This window comes from Lepidochelys olivacea, assembly GCF_965140295.1.
Source record: "Lepidochelys olivacea isolate rLepOli2 genome assembly, chromosome: 1".
NCBI lineage: Eukaryota > Metazoa > Chordata > Testudines > Cheloniidae > Lepidochelys > Lepidochelys olivacea.
In genome coordinates, this window is record NC_140411.1 from 195,574,919 (window position 1) to 195,597,739 (window position 22,821).

A 22,821-nucleotide genomic window follows, 5' to 3' on the forward strand; every position below is an offset into this window, starting at 1 on the left:
CTCTTGTTTTGAAGATTAATAGTCATACAGCAACCTGAAAATGTTACAGGTTAAATATTTGCAGTTGTACCTTGCATATAATGTAAACTTAGCTATTTTTAAAGGTTTTTGTAAACCTTCCTAGAATGAATTTTACAACATGGCAGACGATAAATGCTAAAACATTTTAATGTGTTGGACATTGAGTCTACTAGTGAACAAAAAGATACATTCTCGATATGTGAAGGTTCCTAGAGATTCGTTATTTGAAATCTCTTTTGTGAATGTGCACATTTTCATCCATTAATATCCTATTATATATACGTGTGCACTGCCAATAGGTTGCTGGGCAATAGTCTTATTGTTTAACATCCAGTGTGCATGGGCAAAGTATTTTTTTTTTTTTTTTTTTTTTTTTTTAATAACCCTTATATCTTGGTCAAATTAGTGCGGTTTCCATCAGACCATTTAAAGGGATATCTACATCTTAGGGAATTTGAACCTGCTACCTTCAAAGAAAAATAATTGCCCTTAAAAGAGAGCAAGCATACCTAATTTATTTAATAGAATAATATTCTGAGAGAGCTGCAAGCAACCGAGTGATCTTTTGTAATGGATGATTCATTTTTAATGAAAAGGTGGATATTGATTTAAATTAGATTTTTTTATTTTAATAATTTTTTTTAAATGTAATTTCAATTAAATTTGAATTTCACAACCTATTTTAAGGCCTAAACTGGCTAATCTATTAATTTAAATGACTTTAATACTCAAGCAATACATGTTTGCTGCCAAAATTTTAGATAGCGACAAACTACTGTACTAGTGGAAGTCGCTGACTAAATATCTGGAATTAGAATTAGCTTGAAATCCTAAACCAGCTTTGACAGTGGTGGCTGCTTGTGCAGGTGTGAGAGAGTATTTTCTTCATTTTGTTTTATTCAGCTAGTTCAATTCAATGAGAAGCTCATTTAAAATTGAGAAACAGACTGGGATCTGAAAAAGCTTGTTTTCTCTTCGAATCTATGAATAAAAATCTGAGAGGATGAGGTCTGCTAGTTATATAATCTTGAAGGACATTGTGACCAGGAAAAATCAGTTCAATTAACTTTATTACAGCTAATACTTACGTTTTAATATATCCATTTTAAATGCAAAATATGTTTTGATAAACTTTTTTTCTTATGTATCCAGCACTTTAAGGTAGTTAAAAAAATTATTAGCTTAAATAATTCAATTTAAATTTCTATTCAAGTGCAGCCTGACAAGTCACAAATTGAAGTTAATTTAGTCAATAAGAAATGCATTATTCACCATTTTCTAACATTAACGTAGCTTAAATTAAGAATCTGAATATATGAAATTGTTCAAATGTGTATAGTGCATCCTCTTAGTAGCAAAAAGTACCAAATTTAGTGTAAAGGCTATATTTAGTTGCAAATGTTTTTATGGTTAAATGCCAATGAAAATCAACTTTTGTTTATAATCTTGTTTTGCATTTGTACTTTAGTTATTTTCCTAATCAGTGACTTAAATCAAGATTTCCTGTTTGCTGTATTAAATCATAATTAAAATCAGTGATTTAAATCACTTTAAATCAATCCACCTTCATGGATATGCTGAGACAACCTCGGCAGTAGATGTCACTGTGCACAATTCTAATAAACAATGTATTTGCTTTATTTGCATGACTAAAATATTTAACTCCTCATGTACTTCTGATTTGTACAGGTCTTGGAATTACTACTTGCTTTTTGTTCAGTGACTGAACTGCGCCATGTTGTGCGTCAGACAATACTGGAGCCATCTGGTGTGCCAGTCTCTGGAAGTACCAGATTCACAGCCCGTTCTAAACCTTCAGAGCCATCTATTGTTTTAGTGCACTGGTTAAACCAGCCATTGGAAGGATCTGAAAACTGTTGTGTTCTAACTTTAGAATTGTTCAAGGAGATATTTGAGGTACCAAGACTGATTTTAGTGGTCACCTTGTATCTGAATTATATGTTATCCAATTCAGAAACATATGCGCCTGTATTTTACCAATCATAAATGGGGTATCACATACATGTTTTTATTTAGAAAGCAAAGTGTGATGATAAACCCTAAGTGTTATTGCTGTAATGTTTCTTTCTAGACTTCTGCATTTTGTAACCCGGTTTTCCACTTAAGAAGGCACTGTCAGTCTAGATCTTATCTGATATACATTAAAATTGTTACCCAAATGCATAAAGTCTTGCATTTGGTTCTAAAATGTTTAGAATACAAAATTTCATCAAGAAATAATAAACAATTGTAGCTATTTTGAAGGACTTGCAGAAGTGTGGTGGTCTCTGCTGATTGTGTATAGTTAACAAGTCTTTCCTCAAATCTGATGATGCTGGTCAATAGTTTGAAAAGTAAATCTAAAAACAGCATGATCAGTTGGTGGCAGAGCTGGAGAGGCCCCTAGGCTTGGATGCATGAATGTCACTGGGACCAAGGTGAGGAAGTTAGTAGGCTGATCTAGGGATAAGAGTAGGTTGCACATCCTTGATTGGTGGTTTAAATACGGAATCTTTATGTGTTTTGCTGCAGGATGTTATTGATACCGGCAACAGCACTTCAGCTGAACGCTTTGTGGATCTTTTGCTCCCTGTCCTCCTTGATCACCTTCAGTTGCCAGAACAGAATCTGGATGAGCTATTAGCAAAGAAGAAATGTGAAAGAATAGTCAAAGTCATTGAAGTCATGCTAAATATCCTTATGCAAGTTATTCCTGTTGGCTGTATAACATGAGCTCTGTTCTTGTAGGATAGTATCAGTTGCTATTTTTTTAGATATAAAATCGCTTTTTTTTTTCAAAGATATTAAGATGACCTGAAATTAATAGATCTTAATTAAAAGGAAACTTGAAAATTAAATTTTCCTTTTCTCTTGCAGCTTGGAATCTTTTAGGATGAAAAGTACTCTACTAGTTATTGTAACCAGTTGTGAGCTGGAGCCGGTTGGCACCGGTTCACTGGAACCAGTTGTTAAGCCAGAAGTTGCGCCTTAGGCGCCGACTCAGTCCGTGCTCCAGGGCTGCAGCACCCATGGGGAAAATTTGTTGGGTCCAGAGCACCCACCAGCAGCTCACCTCCGCTCTGCCTCCGCCCCTGAGTTATGCTCTGCCTCTCTCTGCTTCACCGCCCCCCCCGGCTTCCCGCGTTCGCACAGGAAGCCTGGGAGAGCTGAGAAGCAAGCAGTGGCTTCGCTCTCACGCCCAAGGACAGGAGGTGAGCTGGGGCGGGGGGGCGCGAGGAGGGCTGTCTGGGCTGTAGCAGATAACCCAAGGGGGCGGGGCCACGCAGGGGAACCGCTTCCCACCGCAGCTCACCTCCGCCACCCTGGGCCTGAGCGCGAAGCCGCCGCCTACTTCTCAGCCCTCCCCGGCTTCCTGCGCAAACAGCTGATTCACAGGAAGCTGGGAGAAGCAGAGCAGGACGGCATATTCAGGGGAGGAGGCAGAGCGGAGATGAGCTGGGACTGGGGGTGGGGAGCTGCTAGTGGGTGCTGTGCACCCACCAAATTTTCCCCGTGGGTGCCTAAGGTGCCACTTTTGATGTGATCAGTCGCTCCCCCTGCTCCCTCCCTAGCTATGCTGTCCCGCCCCTAGGAGCCAGAGGGACCTGCCGGATGCTTCCTGGGAGCCGCCCCAGTTAAGCACCGCTGGGACTCCCCACCTCGCTCCCCGGCAGGTCCTTCTGGCTCTTAGGGGTGGGGCGGAGTGGGCACCCACTACGGTGGCCCACGAGACCCTTCTGCCTGGTTCCAGGGGCAGTCAGGAGACAGGGCATGAGGGGTGGATGGGGTACGGGTCCCGGGGGGGCCACGACCCCCTCGTGGTGTGAGGAGGGAATCGGTTGTTAAGATTTTGGCAGCTCATCACTGATTGTAACCAATATACAAAGATCACCTTATTTAACATTCAATACAGGTGCCTACAGAAATGTGGCAGGCAGTTGTTTAACAGCACATGGTACCACTACCCACAATTATGACAGAAAATAACCTTTTCTAGTTGAAACTGCAGGGGAAACTTAAGTAGCACATACTTGCTAGGTTGCTTTTGCAAAAAATCCACGGATTTTAGATGATCGGAAAAGAAGGAGGATTATTTTCAGAGTAACAGCCGTGTTAGTCTCTCACAAACCTGGATTTGTGCAGGAAATGGCCCACCTTGATTATCATACACATTGTGAAGAGAGTGGTCACTTTGGATGGGCTATTACAAGCAGGAGAGTGAGTTTGTGTGGGGGGGGCGGAGGGTGAGAAAACCTGGATTTGTGCTGGAAATGGCCCACCTTGATTATCATGCACATTGTAGGGAGAGTGGTCACTTTTGATAAGCTATTACCAGCAGGAGAGTGAGTTTGTGTGTGTGGTTTTTTGGAGGGGGGTGAGGGAGTGAGAGAACCTGGATTTGTGCTGGAAATGACCCACCTTGATTATCATACACATTGTGAAGAGAGTGATCACTTTGGATGGGCTATTACCAGCAGGAGAGTGAGTTTGTGGGGGGGGGGCAGAGGGTGAGAAAACCTGGATTTGTGCTGGAAATGGCCCAACTTGATGATCACTTTAGATAAGCTATTACCAGCAGGACAGTGGGGTGGGAGGGGGTATTGTTTCATGGTCTCTGTGTGTATATAATGTCTACTGCAGTTTCCGTGGTATGCATCAGATGAAGTGAGCTGTAGCTCATGAAAGCTCATGCTCAAATAAATTGGTTAGTCTCTAAGGTGCCACAAGTACTCCTTTTCTTTTTGCAAGGATTATTTTGTGATTAAGAACCTGCACTGCTGTTTGGGCAGTCTGTGTTCTGTTTCTGACACAGACTTGAGCAAGTCACTTGCTCCCTATCAGTGTCCCATCTATTTAAGAAAAAAAGGGGGGGAGCGGGGGCTATTATGCTATTTCACATCAGTGTTGAGGATAAAGTAATAACAATGTGGAATGGTCAGTTACTATGAGGAGCACCATAAAGCTTTCAATTCATGCATTTGTCAGTCCTCTTTTGTAAATTTGGAAAGATTACATCTACAGCATTAATGATCATGTCCTGTGATGGGGGGGAGGGGTATTCTTTTGCATGAGCTCTAAAGTGAAGGGTGCCTTCTTTTCAGTCATCAGTTATTTCCTGTAGCATCTTGGTGTTCTTGGGAGATTCCCATCCAAGAACTGGCCTAGGCAAACTTTGCTTTGCTAGTGATTTGCAGCTTAATATGGTATGAGTTTAGGTTTCTTAAGTGCCAAAAAAATTGTTTTGTTTTGGAGAGAGAAAAACAAACAAAAGCTTACTCCCTTGTGTCTTTAAGGCGCTTCATTGTAATTGAGAAGTTGTGTTCACTTGTCAAGTGTCTCAAACATTTGATTTTTTTAATCTAATTCAGAAAGCTTTTAGTTTATTATAATGCATAAAAGAATAAATTAGTCTGCATCCTTAACTGAATTTACTGCTTTGTGGAGATGACCCGATGAAAATGCATGTCTCTAAGGCACTGACTGCAAGCAGATGCACATCTCTTATAGAACACCAATTTACGTGCAGTGGGATTGACATTGGCTTTGGGACAAAGGTAGTGGACTCTGAACTGTGGTGAGCATGCTAAAATCAAATTAGTCTAAAACCTAATTTACTCTGAAAATGAGGGTTATAAAGTACCAAAAAAAAACTATGCTTCTGTTCAGGCTAATTTTCTTGGCAATAGAGAGCAGCACTGAGAGAGCAGAATGATAGCTTTAGCTGTTCATTGAGTGTCTTTCTTAAATTGTTAGACCTTTTGTAGTTCTTTCAGGCTAAATTGGAATTCTGGTTTTATGGAAAAGCTAACCTAATATATACTAGTCCAACCTTAGTTATCAGTTTATATCCTAGGAGCCTTTAATGTTCAAGCCATCCATTCTTTTACATCTTGGGTTTAGACAACTGAACTTCAGAAATCTATTTGAAATTATTTTGGTAGAAACATTGAAAATACATGATTTCAGGGGGACCAAATGGGCTGGGGCATGGGAATGGGATCATCATACGTTTCACCATAATGTCACCAATCTGGATCTATCCCAAATGATTGGTGACCTGGAGTTCTCATTTATCCTCTGTTAATTGGCTTATATGAAATGAATTTCTTATGTCAGCTTAAAGTTTTACAAATGTCTTCTGTAAAATCCTCCATTGTTGCTATTGGCTTCCTTATCATTGATCGAAGCAGAGAGACCATGGTGTGATGACTGAACTTTCTGCTAGATATAGTTGGTGCACATTACATGGTAGAATAGGGGAAGCCTGCATTGCTACCACCTGTTTCAGTTCTATTCAATCTCCATGTTTGCCATTGTATCATTAAATTCAAGTCAACCTTTTTTCTAAAAATAAAACACATACTTTTTCTAAGTAAGTGTAAACTTATTCTCAGTGTATATTTCAGACTTTTCACTCCAATTTTATTTTGTTTAAAGCAAACTTGCTGCTGCTGTCATTTTGAAAACGCTTGATCTTATGAGCAGACTTAAACAGTTGGTGCCTAGTATGGAAGTCAGTTTCTACAAAATTCTTCAGGTAGGCTTTAAATGATTTACAGAGAATCATTAAGAAAGTGAGTGTATATTATATCACCCTTGATTTGATTCTGAATGTGTTTCCAGTATAAATCTTAAGTGTCCATAACACATTGAAGAACCTATCCAGGGAGCTGAGATTCCTCATGTTTCTTGTTCAGTCCAAATGGTTTTTTTGTTTGTTTAAAATATTTAGTTTTTGAAGTTTTGAGCCTTTTATTCCAGTGATGTATGTTAAGATATACTTAAATATAGCATTTATGATCAACTACAGCAATAGTATTAGGGTTGAAATTTAAAATGTCCTAAACTCAGAAAATTATTTTGCTTCCTATATCATGTAGCTGGCTCGGATGATTGGTTACTAGGAAATGAAACTTTTCACCTCTTGTCTGAATCCAGTTTAGCTGTTTTGTTCGTATGGTACAATATCAGTCATTACTGACAAGTCAAATGAATAGTATTCAGTACGCTTTCATGTGGACAAGGGTTCACAGTGCAAAAACCATCATAATGCCTGTATTTTGCACCCTTTTTTGCAAATGCAAGGACACTCAACTTCCTTCTAGTTCTCATTGGGTGACCATCTAAAACAAGATTTGTGTAGCTTTCAGGAGGGTGGATGACTTAAGCTATTCTAGGCATGCTTCTGGCATGATCAGGTTAAACCCTTTTACCACATGACCCGTCATGTTCAAAGTAAAGCACGTGCTTAATGGATTGCAGGTTTGGGGCATTAGTCTTCCCTCTGCTATCCAGGCCAGATGGGAGGAAGACTAGTATTTAGATACGTCAGATGATTTTACGCTCAGGGACAATAATACCACTCACTCGTTACACATTATCTGATCTGAATGCTTCTATTACATAATTCTGTGCAGATAATGTACAGAATCCTGAAAGCAAGTCTTGCAGATTTGTAAAAGGTCATTGCTCTGGTTAACTAAATGGGTTTTCAGAAAATTGCAAGTATGTGTGGATACATAATTTTTTTTTTAAAGGGTAACTGAAATTTAAAAATTTATATCTATTCACATTGGCTTCGGTCTGTTGAAATATCTGGATTCTTAGTTGATTATAAATTGACGTAAGTGGTTTCTGCCCAGGATCAACGTTTGATTACACCTATGGCTTTTGCTTTAACATCAGACCACAGAGAACAAGTACAGGCTGGACTTAGAATACTGTTTGAGGCAGCACCATTACCAGACTTCCCTGCCATAGTGTGAGTTTCTTGTGTGTGGTAAGGGGGTAATAATGTGGTGTCTTTCACTTTCCTTACTTTAGTCTGAGTGACTTGTGTAAAGTCTGTGTTTGAATCTTTTTCATTAGGACTATTAATGTTCCAAATGTTTGAGTAATTGTTACCTTCTTCAAAACATTTTCTCTGCTCTCATAGTTGAATCTTTCTTCTCATCACCCCCAATGCTGGTCTGTCATGCATGCTGGGCCACATTCACAGTTCTCGGAGAGGTTTAAAGTCCAATAACTCAAACTATCAAAGCTAGAAACAGATGTTGTGCCATTTGAGAGGAGTTGGAAATATCATTTCCAATAGGATATGGCACTTGTTTCTAGATATAGTAGATAATGAGTTATGGAACCTTAAAATACACACAGTGATTGTAGAGAAAATCTGCTATGAGTGAATGATCAGCCTCTGTTTGTTTTTTTAGCATTTCTCCTTTTTTATATCTCGAAATACTTCATGCACATATCTAACTGAAGTACCTAATTCAGTATGATAGTACAAGAAGGGTTGATATGTTTTTGAAGTGTAGTGTGTAATTGTTGTAGACGTATAAAATCATTGTCTCCTGCCTTCACATTAACATTCTTTCCAGGTTCTATTGCTTACTTCATTTATCTTGTTATATAGGCTTGGTGAAAGCATTGCAGCAAATAATGCTTACAGACAACAAGAGACAGAGCATGCACCAAAAAAAATCCATGTGCAGTCATCCATTACTAGTGTTATGTCCATGAAGTGCTCTACTTCTTACCCTTCAAATGATGATGCAACAACTTCGAACATTCAAGAGCTTATACAGAAACTTCAGTCTGGACTGGAGGTTAATACTATTTAATATTTCTGGTAGGATAACTACTAACATTCTTAGTATTTACAGAAGGGGTGTAGCACCTGAAACTTTTAGACTACGGTGTATACGTTGACAAATGTAAACTCAAACACCTCACCAGAACTCAATCGTATGCTATTACATTCTCAGGCAGAAGGCTCCAGCAGAGGATCCCTGTTGTGTCCAGAAAGGTCAACAGTCTGGTCTGTCAGACTTTCATAGTTCAGAAACTTTACCCTGAGAGCGTATTGCTTATGTTTACCTAGCTTTCAGACATGGGGACTTAGCAGATGTGTCCCAGAAGATCTAAGCTATTGCAATGATAAGAGAGAGAGAAGTTTTTTATAGAAAGACACTCCCTGGGGGGCAGATGACATTCTGGCGTATAGGATCAGGGATAATCACCCATCTTTTAGATACTTGTATGTGCCCTCCAAACACGGTAGTATTTTGAGCACCTCCTTATCTTGATATTTGATAGCATCCCTAGGGAAGTCGTTTTACAACAGTGGAAATCTTGCTTCCCTCCGATATAGTGTGCATCGTAAGTTGATGAATAACTTTATTACACTATCATTCCTTTTATTTGAATTTTCTAAAGCATGTCACCATAGTGTCTAGGCACCAAATGCAGAATTTGTTGCATTAAGTTAACTGTGGTTTCTCCAACACAAAGGAACTCCAAATACAGAAACAGTTCCTGCAACCCAGACCATAAGATGAACTTCTGACAGAAAGAAAGCTTATTGGCATATACCTAGCGATGCACTTAACTCTTCTGATCAGAGGAGTTGTTCCTTCTAGGAGGGAATGACTTTTTATAGTTTGATCTTTTGTTCCATGAACATCAAACTCTTCAGCCTTAAATGTTTAACACAAGCTACAGAAGAAAAGTGGACACTGTAGAATATGCCATCTTGTTGTAATGTAGTTTAAGTTCTTCACGTGAAGAAGCTAAATAAATTAAATACAAGATGTGCAGAAAACCGAATATTGCAAGTCATGTTTTGTTATTGACTTGTTTGTACATTTAAATAAAATTCTAGATGAAAGTACTTATGCCACGTGATCCTTCAGCTTTGTAACAACAACAGCGGTAGGGTCCAAGACAATACAGAGAGAACTGAAAAACATACAAATGGGGGAAAAGAATAGATATCTAATCTCCTTCTGCAGTCTGGAATTTTGAACTAATTTTTCCCTGTGTAGGAGCTGGTGCTGTTCTGAAAACAAGATGTTAGTAAACTACCACTGGATGACATTTATCTTCTGTACTGAAAAGCACAAACAGCTGGGCTCACTTGCACAGCATCATCCATCAGCCTACACTGAACGGTCTCCCCAGAACTGGCACTGGCACCTCCCCGAGCACTATCGTCATGGAAAGTTTTTTTTTTAATCCCCAGCCCACCAATGGAAGACTGTCTCCTCAATTACCTACTTAACTGAATATATACAAATGTAAATGTTTACACAAGTATTCATTTGAGTAAACATATAAGCCCTATATTGTGCCATAAAGGTCAGTAAATTCTTTAGCATACTAAAGAATCTTAATGAAAGATGGAGGAGACATTTCACAAAAACTTTCTCTGATTATTTTCATCAAAATATTCTGACCTATCTCTGTCAAGCTCAATGAAGTCTGAGATTAGGTTTTTGGCCATAATGCCCTGCCACTAGTCTTGCAGAACTGAAATACCATTTGTCAGGAGGAACATTTAAGCTTCCCACACCCAACCGAACCAGTAGGTTTACTGTAGTAGCCAGCAATATGTACGTAATGAGTTTTTCCTCATTTTTGGAGTCACATTAACTTATCATGATAGCTGATGTTATGATTGTCCCTTTATTGGGTAAATTTTATTCAGTAATTCCAATACTTTCCTACATTAAACTGAACAGGATTGAGCTATAATCAAGTTGATGCAGCAAGGCTTTGAAGGCAGAGTAGCTGCCAGCCTGTGGGCTTATTTAATTAATATCCTCTCATCAACATCTATAAAATGAATGACTGTTCATCCAGAAGCTACAAATTAGACTATTTATCTTCAGGCTGTTGAATTCTACTACTCTAACTTCTCCCACAGATGAAGGAACCAATCACTGATGTGAGGATGTCTGACATAATGGATGTCTACGAACAGAAACTAGCGGCATTAGCCGTGAGTACAAATGAACATGTGTATTTACGTGACTGTAGAGTATGTGTACTTACTATGAAAGATAAAATTAAGGAAATAGCGCTACTAATCTTTCTTAATCTTTAGTCCAAAGAAACCAGGTTACAAGATCTATTGGAGGCAAAGGCACTAGCGCTTGCTCAGGCTGATAGGCTAATTGCTCAGTACCGTTGTCAGAGAGTCCAAGCTGAATCTGAGGTGAGTATGAACAACCACACTCTAGAAGGAAGAGGTGGAAGATACTTATAAGGTCATCTAGTCGAGGCCCCAGTACAGAATGGTTCTCTACATGAGTATTAAGATAATCTTTGTGTTTAGTTTTTAAAAGAAACTCAAGTTCTAAGATTACCACTTTTGTGGAAAATATTCTAATCTAGTGTCACTGCTAAATTTTTCTGATACTTACTGTAAATATTCTTTTAGTTTCATCCCCTTCTCTCTATAAGGAACTTGAGCCTCCATATTTGACATTTTTGCCCTTTAGGTATGACCTTATGTCATTTTTGAAGCTGTCCCTTCCTCCACTGTTTAGCTAAATTATGTATATGACCTTTTGTTGACATAGCTATCTAGTGTTAATGCCCCATTAATGGCTGGTCTTTCAGAACAGCCTCAATAATCTCCCCCATCTACGCAACAAGATTTACTGTACTAGTGTTACTGTTTGTTTTATAACACTATTCTAGAGTACTGTACTTCTAAGTACAGTACTAAAATGTTAGGGGTTTGCACACAGCCCTAGAACCTTTTCCTGTTTATGTGCAAGCTAACAGCTAGTCTGGGCTTTCAAATGAAGCTTAAGCCACAAGTGTAAGCACTTCAGATACTTTTTAAAAGAGTATCTAAACTTTTTTTTTTTTTTTGGTTTATTTTTAAGGTCACAAATGACTACTGTATCTGAGTGTAAAATAACTGATTCGGTCATCATTTGCCAAAACTTTAGACATGCTTAAAACTTGCTATCTAATTTTAAATATAGTGCACTGACCATGGAACATTTGATCATATAGGTTTTTGTGGATAATTTAGCAGTAGGGTAAATTCTAATTCCATGTAAAATTCCCCGTTGTTTTGAGTGAGATAAGTAACATAGCATAGATTAAGCATGTAAAGGAGTCTGTGTATTTGCTTTTTGCTAAAAGGCAAGGACGCTTGCTGCAATGTTGAAGGATGCAGAGCGAAAAAATGAAGAACTAGATGTATTGCTGAAAGCTCAGCATGTAGAATCTGAACGGGCGCAGAATGACATAGAGCAGCTCTTTCAACATAATAGGAAGTTACAAACAGTGGCTGAAGAATATGAGATACTGAAAAGATCCTCCATTGATCTTCTGCAGAAGTAAGAACTTAAAATCTATCTGCACTACTTGTTTACTAACCCAAAACGGAAAATTTTTGGATAGGTAACAGATTAAAAGAGAAAATAGGTTTACACAGGCCTTTCTTAAAGGACCTACTTTGACCTGATTAGTCCTTTCAGCCAAGGAATGCTGGTTAGAGCTCTGTTTGAATCCAGTAAGTGCCCAATTTAGCTGAAGCAGAAGAAGGGCTTTGAGGCGTTCAAAGCACTGTCTTTTTCTAGGCTAATCGTATTGCAGGACAGTGTGTTAAAACACTCTGTATATAGGTTTTAAGTGGGTCACTGCTAATGTAGTTGAATTTTATTTGTTCTTGGATCAAATTAATCCTGTGTTTGAAAAAGTTTGTAACTTGAACAGAATATAGAAATTGATGGATGAAGGTGCAGATTCCAAAGCTATTAAGTTAAGGAATGGGTGAGGATGATTTGAGTAAAGATTTCCATGTAAAGAAAGAATGGAACTAGTTTGTTGAGTGGACATGATAGGTGTACAAAATTAATGGCTGAAAAGGGCAAATAGAGTGCTCCTACTTGCCTGTCCTTATAATACAAGAATAAAGGGACACTTAGTGAAATAAAGGCAACAACTTTAAAGCGAATACAAAAAAAACTAGGCTAAGAGGTTGGTGGGATTCAAAAAAGGAATGCACTTGTTTGGATGAGACCATTCGGAGTTAGATTAGACGATCAAAAATTTTCTAAAGAATAAAAACCTTTGTACTTTAGGCAGAGACTAACTTCTACCAGATACTCCTTAAGAAGGAACGTCTCCTATGTGCAGATAATCTCGTAATTGTCCATTATGGGAATTCTTGACTACCTCTGAAGCATTGGTCTGGCCTCTGTCAGACAAGCTACTTCCAGCTACTGGTCTGATTATGTATAACTCGCTACATTTGTGTGAACTACCTGATTGTGGTGAACTTTGTCTGTAAGAAACGTGTAGTCTCAATCCAATTCTTAATCTTAATAAACAGTCAGTGATAATGTGTAAGGGTTCCAATGAGGATTGAGGTTAAGATGAAAGTTGCTGTTTGCTTTTTATATTTTATGCACTGCAGGTTTTTTAATAATTTTTTTTGCCAAAAGTGGGCATAACTATGTTTTGCTTGGAAGTGGAGTGGAAAAATAGCTCATTGGATGTCAAAAGTATTTTTTCTTTCATGACACAGTAAACCTTTTAAAAAGTTTACTTAGGCTTCTTAACCATAACCCATTAACTAACTTACTTTTAGGCATGAAACCACTGAAAGACAATATAAAGATCTGCAGATTACATGTAATTCACTAAATAAACAAGCTGAGGCCATGAAAAAGCTGAATGAATCGCTCAAGCAACAGAATGACAAGTAAGTTCATTTTTTTTAAAAGCAAATTAAAGGGAAACCATCAAGTCACATCAATACTGATTGTTTAAGTGTCTGTGGTTTCAAGTATCACCTGAGGTGTGAGGGGGGGGGAGACTTCTCCATTTTGCTTTAATTAGTTACTCTCACCTGTTTCCTCTGTGTAATCGGTTTCTTCTGGTTTTGTTTCTGGTCTTACACACAAACAGGAAGAGAACTTGAGGTCATGTATAATACCTGAGACTACTTACAGCATATTTTATGGAACTTAGTAGGTTTCAAGATTCCCTTCTAATGTACAACGATTCTCTCTACTCACGTAGAATATTGCTTTTGTCAGCAGATGGGGTCAAAAGTTTTGCTAATTAATGCCCTCTCGTTAGAGGGTATCTTAAATCCATGCCAGAGTTTATTGAAATTCACTATCATTTAACTACCGTGGGCCAAATTTCAATCCTTGATGACGCAGGCAACTTTCTATTAAAGTCCAGCAGGAGTTGTTTGATTAATATATGTGGCTAAATTTGACAGTCTTTATTAGCTGGTAGTAGTTAAGGCAGAAAAGAACTTGACTCTTAAACTCTCTTCTACAGTTGTAGAGCTTCTAACTTGTTCATCACTTACCTTTATAGCAGGGGTCTTCTGTACAACTTGAAGTAATGGTGGTAGATGGCTGTCCTTGATTGCAGGGAGTCAACCTATAATCACTACTGTAATTCAATATATAATTCACTTTTGCTGCATTTCAGTCTCCTCCTGTGATGTAGGACTTGAAACATGTTCAAACATCATTTATTTATTTAACTTCTTTCTTCTCTTCACAAGCACAGGTGTACATCCATACTCCTATACCAAATGAGCAAGAATTCTGAATTTTGTTTTTCATTCATCTTTCCTAATCCTCCAGCTTACCACCTGACCCAGGTTTTTGAGGATAGAAATTACAGTTTGGTGCAAATTGGTGGTCTGACAAGAGCGGGGCAGGGCAGGAAAATTTATATTTCACTACAGCAGCTGAGGGAAGAGGCTTCCTGGTTGTAAATAACTAAAATATCAGTTAGAAACAAGAAAAATATTTTTTTTTAAAAGTCTGGTACTCTTCTTCAAAATGACAGTCAGGCCAGATCAAACAAGTTCACTTTATAAGTAAAATGCTTGATTTTTTTTTCTAGCTGCCAGCCCTGGAGGTCAAGCTGCATTATTCCTGGCTCTTGTATTGCCAGTAGTAAAAATTCTGCAATCAGAATTTAGTTAACAAGTCTGATTCATGAGGCAGACTGGAATGCCATTCACATTCTTGTAGTTTGTGTCTTCAGCATTAATAAGTGTAAAAATGTGTATTAGCAATCAGATATTACTCCATACACCAGGAAGCTGTTCTGTGTTTCACATGGCCGTTTTCAGATTGTCTATTGGGATAGTGCCTAGGGACCCTAGTGTAATAGGTACTGTGAAATAAATAAGTCCACTTCCCTTCACTCCCCATCCGCCACCCTGCGAGTTTCCAGTTAGGATTTAGACAATAGGCAACAGGTGAATAACAGACAAACTAGAGGGAGGACAAAGTGACCCACATTAGTGCATTTGCATAAGTTAGTGGTCACAGTGATGGAGTCGAACTAAACTTAAATTCTAACCATTTAAAATTTGTATCTTAAGCAATTAATACCTTAAAGTGTAGATGTGCTACCAGCAAAAAAGATTGTCTAGGACAGTGGTTCTGAACCTTTCCAGACTACTGTACCCCTTTCAGGAGTCTGATTTGTCTTGCGTACCCCAAGTTTCACCTCACTTGAAAACTACTTGCTTAAAAAATCAGACAAAAAAATACAAAAGTGTCATAGCACGCTGTGACTGAAAAAGTACGTACTTTCACATTTTGTCTGTGTGAAATTTTAGTTTGTACTGACTTTGCTAGTGCTTTTTATGTAGCCTGTTGTAAAACTAGGAAAATATCTAGATGCTAATGTACCACCTGGATGACCTCTGCATACCCCTATGGTAGGAGTACTCAAACTGGGGGTCGGGACCCCTCAGGGGGGTCACAAGGCTCTTACATGGGGGGTCGCGAGCTCTCAGCCTCCACCCTAAACCCCGCTTTGCCTCCAGCATCTATAACGGTGTTAAATATATAAAAAGTGTTTTTAATTTATAAGAGGGTCACACTCAGAAGCTTGCTGTATGAAAGGGGTCACCAGTACAAAAGTTTGAGAACCACTGCCCTACGGGTATGCATACCCCTGGTTGAGAACCACAGGTCTAGTATATGTGGTCCTCCTAATGGATGAACAGAATTGTACTGGAAACTTTGCACAGTAGTTGCAGAAGACACTTTTTTTTTCTTGAAGCAGATTTTTCTAATTTGCTCAATATGGGATAGTGTAATATTAGTAAATCTAAAACACTAGATAAATGGGTTTTTAGAGTTTTAGTAGGATGGTTGGGCTCATTTCCTTGGTAATATCAAGAATGCTTTACTGCTTGTAGTTGTGGGGACTGATTCTCCAGGATTCAAGCTCTAGGAAGGAATGAGGTTTCTTAGGATATGGAGTTTCTACTGTGTGTTTGACAGAGGGAAGGAAATAAAACTTGAATACTATATTTTTTCAACCAAATAAGGAATCAAAATAATATATTTGTATAGCACAGAATTAAAGGTGCACTTTAGCCTGCCTGGTTTAAAAAGAACTTTCATGACCGTGCAAAGCAATGCTGCACAAGTTATTCTAGCTTGTTGCTGCTAAGAGATAGAGACATGAATCTTGCATCTGTCTGTTTGAAATATCTGGTAATCGGGATTTTATTCCAATTTCAGAACTGTTGCACAATTGATGGAAACAGAAGATCATAGAAAAGAATTACTGAAACAGCTACAGGATAGAGATAGTAAAATATCAAGTAAGTCACTGTCTGATTTTCTAAATCTTGTGCTATCCATACTGGATAGAATTAACTGGATTTAAATAGACTTTTTGGTGAATTTCTTAGTTCTGTGGGCAGCTACCTTTTTGCTAAATAGATTATAAGGCCCAAAATGCACTTCTCTGGCTGCCTTCTGCTCCTGAAAAGCCTGTAACTTTTAGTCAAAACATAGACTTAAATATTTGTAAACTAAAAAATGAGGAATTGTTTTAAGGACAGATGGGAAAGTCCAAGGAAGTTTAAAAGTCTGCCAAACCTACACTTAAACCATTGCATTTTACATGCTGTCAAAAACCATAGCTGCTTCCTTGAAAACTTTCTTTTTAGAACAAGTTCACTAAAAAGTTTTTTTGCTAAACTACAAATTAGACATTAGATTAGATAGATCATAATTTTCAAAGTCTTCAGTGAATATGAAAAGTCTGTAGCTTCCTACTAAAATTTTGTAGTAGATGGCAGTACTGGGTAATTTATATGAGCAGCCCTGGTGTGTGTAAAACTTAAACATACTGGGAGTTTTACTAGTAATTGGACGAATTAAAACTTGCTAACTGACTCTAACAAATCTTTCAAAAGGCTTACAACAAAAAATAAAGCTTCTGGAAGAAAAACTGAAAGCCCGACAGAAAGAAAAAACAGATATGGAAGAAACTATTGACATTCTCAGAAAGGAATTAAGTAAAACAGAACAGGCAAGAAAAGAATTGAGCATTAAGGTAAGAATTTTTTTTGGTAGCCTACTGAAAACTATAAAAGCCAGAGTTAAAAAATAATTGCTAGAAATGAAAAATTGTATGAAAATGGTAGAAATAGCTAAAGTTAAGGCTGCCCCAATTTCTTATATAGTTAATTGAGTAAGGGACTTCTGAGATTTAAACCAGAGAGGTATGATTTGGGTTATCTGTGCTGTTAAGGCAATGAGCTTCTGTTTGAGTTGGTGTGGGTCCACCCTGTCCAGTAAGTTATAGGAGATGTGCTTCTGGAAGCCACAATGTCTCCTGGAACTATCTAGCATGTTGAAGCATGCACATATGCTATACCAGGTTGTGAGAGAGTGCTGTATGTTCTTCTGCAATTACTGATGGGCTCTGTTGGTTAGTCTAGAAGACAGACATCTCTACTTTAGAGTTAGTTAGGGACCTGTCCTTGCACTGAGCACAACACGGGGTCTTACCCCGGTTGGAGGCTGTGGAGAAAGAGAGACTTTTTTGCACTTTTTTTTTTGTGTGCTCTTGCAAGGGTTCAGCACAACTTGGTCTTTAAAATTTTTTAAATGGGGCTAATACTTACTCATCAGTGATGAGTATTGATATTTGTACAGAATTTTGAAGATGCAAATTACAGCATGTGCTTTTTACCAATAATAATATTCTATTCCCTGGAAATGCAGGCTAATTATCCAAAGAAACTAGTGTCTGCTACAAAACTGATAGTGCCCTTGTTCTTACACACAATTTGCCTCTCTAAGGGAAAAAAGCTAGTTTTTATTCAACCACAAACTTTTGTTTAGGGTTTAACTCAATGTCCTGACCATTAGGAAGATGACAGGACAACAAATAGCTATTTTTTTAAAAAAAAATTAATGCCCAAATCATTTCTGAAGCATAACAGCACTAGTTATGAACAAAATGTATGTATGTGTGGGGGAAGACACATCCAAAACAAATCCCTTTGTTTTGAAACTGTGCCTTTGCTATTAAATATGTTGCTTAAATGTATTACATCAGTTACTTGAGCCTGTTACACATTAAGTGAAAGTGTTCTGTGATCTCTGTTGTGGAAGAGACTGTTGAACTGGATTTTGTTCATGTTGCAGGCATCTTCCCTCGAAGTTCAAAAGTCCCAACTGGAAGGACGTTTGGAAGAAAAGGAAGCCATAGTAAAACTGCAGCAAGAAGAGCTGAGCAAACATTCTCATATGATAGCAATGATTCACAGTTTAAGTGGTGGTAAACTAAATGCAGAAACTGTGAACCTCAGTTTATAGGGCTCTGTAGTATAAAGTTTGGTTTTGTGATATCTTGTACGTTTGTGTAAGTCTAAAGTTTATACACCATCTTGCTCAAATTTCGTAGCCCACTTGAAATTGACACAAGCGTAAACCATTGTTAATTGAAGAAAAACTTGATTGCTTGTTTTTAAAAAAACACTTTGGCTTGAAAAATCTGAGCCGTATTACAGAAGGTAGGCCTGCTGCTGCTTTAGTTGAGATTTAATGGCCAAATTCCCAGTGATTCCAGTGGAAGCAGGATAAAGCCCTGGTCTTGTTAATGTGACTAACTATCCCTTGACACCGGAATAAAAAGAGGAGAAAGAGTCCTCTCTTCTTGCTACCCATCCTATTACTGCCAGTGAGATATACTGAGACTTTCATTATGGAAGGGTTAAGTGCCACTTCTGTAAGTAGACTCAAAATAAGCAGTATGGAATTATACAGATGTCAGATATAGAAATATTAATGCAATATTGATTCCAAATGTCTAAGGTACAAATCTAGAAATAAAATGGAGTTGATAATGTGGATTAAAAGGTAGTATTTGTTGCAAGAGACCTATTTTACAGCGAGAACTGTATTTGACATAGCTTTAGTTGAAATTACATTAAGTATTAAAATTGAACTAATATTAGAAATGCCTCCACACATTTGTGAAAGGATGTGAATTTGAAAAAAAATGCATACTTGTCAAATTTCCAGAAAGTAGTGTAAATTAGAAAAGGTAGATTTATGGAATACTGTACATCTCTTTATGCATCTTCAAATATCTGTTAAACTCCATCAGTACATTACTCTTAAATTTTACAGCACTTTCTTCTGATTCTTAGAGGTCTGCAATTAATTTGTCAGTTTTACCTGGCACACACTAGCTTTTTCAGCATTGTCAACTGTGCATTGTATAAAGGATTTTATACTGTTTTAAACTTACAGTATAACTACTTTTGCCATTTTCATGTGAAGAACATTTTATACTTTTTATGTAAAAGACATGCTTTTTTCTGGGTCATGGGAACATTATTTTCCTTGTAATTTACCAACATTGGCTGTGACATGAATAACATGTCTACAACCTCAAATTTCAAGAATGGCTGTGTGCATTTTAGAAAAAACATAGCAGCATTTTGAATGATGTAATGTGTATCACAATTGTATTATTACTGCCATTATTTTACTATTTATTTTGCACTGACCAGCCTTTAAGGTCTTGCCATAAGTGTAGATGCCTTATGTTTTTTCAGTTGTATTATGGGTCCATCTCTTTTAAATCTGCTCAACTGCAGAGTCTGAGCACAATCTTTTACATATTAGACACATCTGTAAACTCCAGCTGAATAGTGGCTATTTTAACTTGCTTATCAATTGTATATTTATTATAACTTGGTGTATCTTTTGGCTGTTGGCCAGTTTATAGATATCATTGGCCTCCACGACGGGAAGGGGAATAAAAAAAAGACTCCATATTTTGTTTGTGCTTCATATATACTATAATAGAAAGTGTTGGGCAACCTTAATTAGAGATACAGCTACTAGTCAATCTATAATAAATTCCAGCTTTGATGCATTTCCCGGACTTTGATAATGGGTGCTTTGGAAGGTAAATATTCTATTACCAGCTCAGTTGCTTGTCAGTTTTTTAGACTTGTATGCATATATTGAGGAAATAGCCTGTTAGCTAAAATGTATAGTTCAGTGTAAGGGGTTAACAAGTTTGAGGGAATGTCATAAAATCATTTTACAGGCACAGGTATATTTTTGAAAAATCTTTCTCATGGGTGAAAAGTTAGTAAATATTTTCATCAGGCAAAAACTCCTTTATGTAAGGTAGTACTTAGTCAAAATATGAAGCATTTTACTAATTTTAACTGATAAATGTTGAGATGGCATTTTTCTCCCCTTTTAAAAATAGGCATTCTGATCACTGAATTGAGACTATTCAATAAAAATGTTTAATGGCCACAGCCAATTAGAAATGAATGTTTCAGGGTTTAGTATACAGAATCCACAAAGATAGGCTCTCTATATAAATGTTTCTGTAGAAATGTACTACCCCAGTTTTACTTTGCTAGCTGAGCCTTATTAATACTCTGAACAAATGAATACATGGACGCATCAAACCACTTTGACTGAACTTGTGTATTGGTATTACTTGTAATTTGCATTCTCTGACCTGTAATACTGAATATTACCTAATGGAAATTACAAATAACTTAGGCATATTTTAAACAAAGCACTTTCTGCCAGTCATAATTAAATCCTGTTTTGGTGGGGGGGGATTTGAGATATTCAGGGCCTCTTTTGGTTTCAGCATTAATTACTTTATTATAATTAAGCATAGCTCCCCTTGACTTCAGTTGCAGGCATTGGTGCTTCTGCAAATCAGAACCCAAGAGCCTCAAGTTGTGCACCCAGAAAATAGTGACTCCTAGCAAAAAGTTTTGGTTTAAGGCACTTGTCTAGCATTACATATAGAAACTCTTATGGGAGAAGCAGGGATAGAATCCATTTCTCTAAGGCAACATTGAGATGCCTAAATTGACTTTCCTTTTTCTTTCTACAATCCCTTGCCTTGTTTATTACACACTTCCAACTTCTGCAACAAACGAGGCAAGGGTCCTACAGACAACAGCCTTCTTCACTACGCAACCCTGTGCACTGAATGAGGCAGGGGTCTTGTGTTTATAAAAAAAAAAAGGGGGGGGGGCGGTATGTGAACATGTAATTAAAGACTATCATAATGCATACACACAAGGGGGAACTGGATTAAGTTTGCACAGGCAACCTTAATTCTGGCACTTAACTTTTGAGTGCTTGGCCTTTCAACTTGAATGCTCTTAATATGGTAGGTCTCTTTAAAAACAAAAAAATAAATTCCATCAGATGGCATCAGATTCAGACCCACATGGATCACCAGCAGGGTTTGAAATCTTTAGAGCCACTGCAGGCTTCTGCCACTTGAGCTGAGCTAATAGTAATGTAGAGCTTAGTAGGTTGTCATCCTATATATGGACCAGTATTCAAGGGGGATGAAACACTTTTTACCACAGGTATAGGGTGACTGCAGAAGAATGGTAACACTTGGGAATCTTTGGCCTGGTCTACGCTACGAGTTTAAGTCGAATTTAGCAGCGTTATCTCAATTTAACCCTGCACCCGTCCACACGACGAAGCCCCTTTTTCGACTTAAAGGGCTCTTGAAATCTATTTCTTTACTCCACCCCCAACGAGGGGATTAGCACTGAAATCAGTCATGCTGGGTCGAATTCGGGGTACTGTGGACGCAATTCGACACTATTGGCCTCCGGGAGCTATCCCAGAGTGCTCAGTTGTGACCGCTCTGGACAGCGCTCTCAACTCAGATGCACTGGCCAGGTATACAGGAAAAGGCCCGCAAACTTTTGAATCTCATTTCCTGTTTGGCCAGCATGGAGAGCTCACCTGCACAGGTCACCATGCAGAGCTCATCATCACAGGAGACCATGCAGTCCCAGAATTGCCAAAGAGCTCCAGCATGGACCGAATGGGAGGTACGGGATCTGTTCGCTGTATGGGGAGACAAATCTGTGCTGGCAGAACTCCATTCGAAAAGACAAAATGCCAAAATATTTGAAAAAATCTCCAATGGCATGAAGGACAGAGGCTATAACAGGTTTTGGGGGCAAGGAGGAGAAGGTTGTAGATAGCTCACGGCAAGGAAGCGGAGAAACCGGTTTCCCCAACAGCCAGCATCTGTTTATCACCCTGGACCCAGTACCCCCAAAACCCACCCAAGGCGGGCTCACAGATCCTGAAGGCGGAGAAGGGACCTCTGGTGAGTGTACCTTTGTAAATATTATACATGGTTTAAAAGCAAGCGTGTTTAATGATTGATTTGCCTTGGCATTCATGGCCAGTACAGCTACTGGAAAAGTCTGTTAACGTGTCTGGGGATGGAGCAGAAGTCCTCCAGGAACATATCCATAAAGCTCTCCTGGATGTACTCCCAAAGCCTTTGCAAAAGGTTTCTGGGGAGGGCAGCCTTATTCCATCCTCCATGGTAGGACACTTTACCACGCCAGGCCAGTAGCACATAATCAGGAATCATTGCAGAATAAAGCATTGCAGCGTATGGTCCCAGTGTTTGCTAGCATTTAAACAACATCTGTTTTTTATCTCTCTGTTACCCTCAGGAGAGTGGTGATTATTCATGGTCACCTGGTTGAAATAGGGTGGTTTTAGTAAACTGACATTCAGAGGTGCCCATTCCTGCTGGGTTTTTTGCCTGTGGCTGAACAGAAATCTTCCCCACTGTTAGCCACGCGGTGGGGGGAGGAGTGAAGCCATCATTCCAGAGAATTGTGTATGGGGGAGGGTAGTTAGTTGGGTTTCTGCTGCATGT

General features: G+C 38.3%; 1 protein-coding gene across 1 annotated transcript in view; it reads left to right on the forward strand.

Annotated features, from left to right (window-relative positions):
• CIP2A (cellular inhibitor of PP2A) overlaps positions 1-20,301 on the forward strand; it is a 35,007-nt gene extending 14,706 nt beyond the window's left edge. The window contains exons 9-21 of the mRNA XM_084636467.1: positions 1,711-1,938; positions 2,554-2,713; positions 5,455-5,596; positions 6,460-6,559; positions 7,665-7,783; positions 8,438-8,630; positions 10,730-10,804; positions 10,910-11,020; positions 11,965-12,161; positions 13,418-13,531; positions 16,344-16,426; positions 17,027-17,166; positions 18,267-20,301. Coding sequence (XP_084492593.1) covers positions 1,711-1,938; positions 2,554-2,713; positions 5,455-5,596; positions 6,460-6,559; positions 7,665-7,783; positions 8,438-8,630; positions 10,730-10,804; positions 10,910-11,020; positions 11,965-12,161; positions 13,418-13,531; positions 16,344-16,426; positions 17,027-17,166; positions 18,267-18,437 — 1,833 coding nt within the window. The 3' untranslated portion in view covers positions 18,438-20,301. The remainder of the gene's footprint in view (positions 1-1,710; positions 1,939-2,553; positions 2,714-5,454; positions 5,597-6,459; positions 6,560-7,664; positions 7,784-8,437; positions 8,631-10,729; positions 10,805-10,909; positions 11,021-11,964; positions 12,162-13,417; positions 13,532-16,343; positions 16,427-17,026; positions 17,167-18,266) is intronic.
• Positions 20,302-22,821: the final 2,520 nt, after the last annotated feature.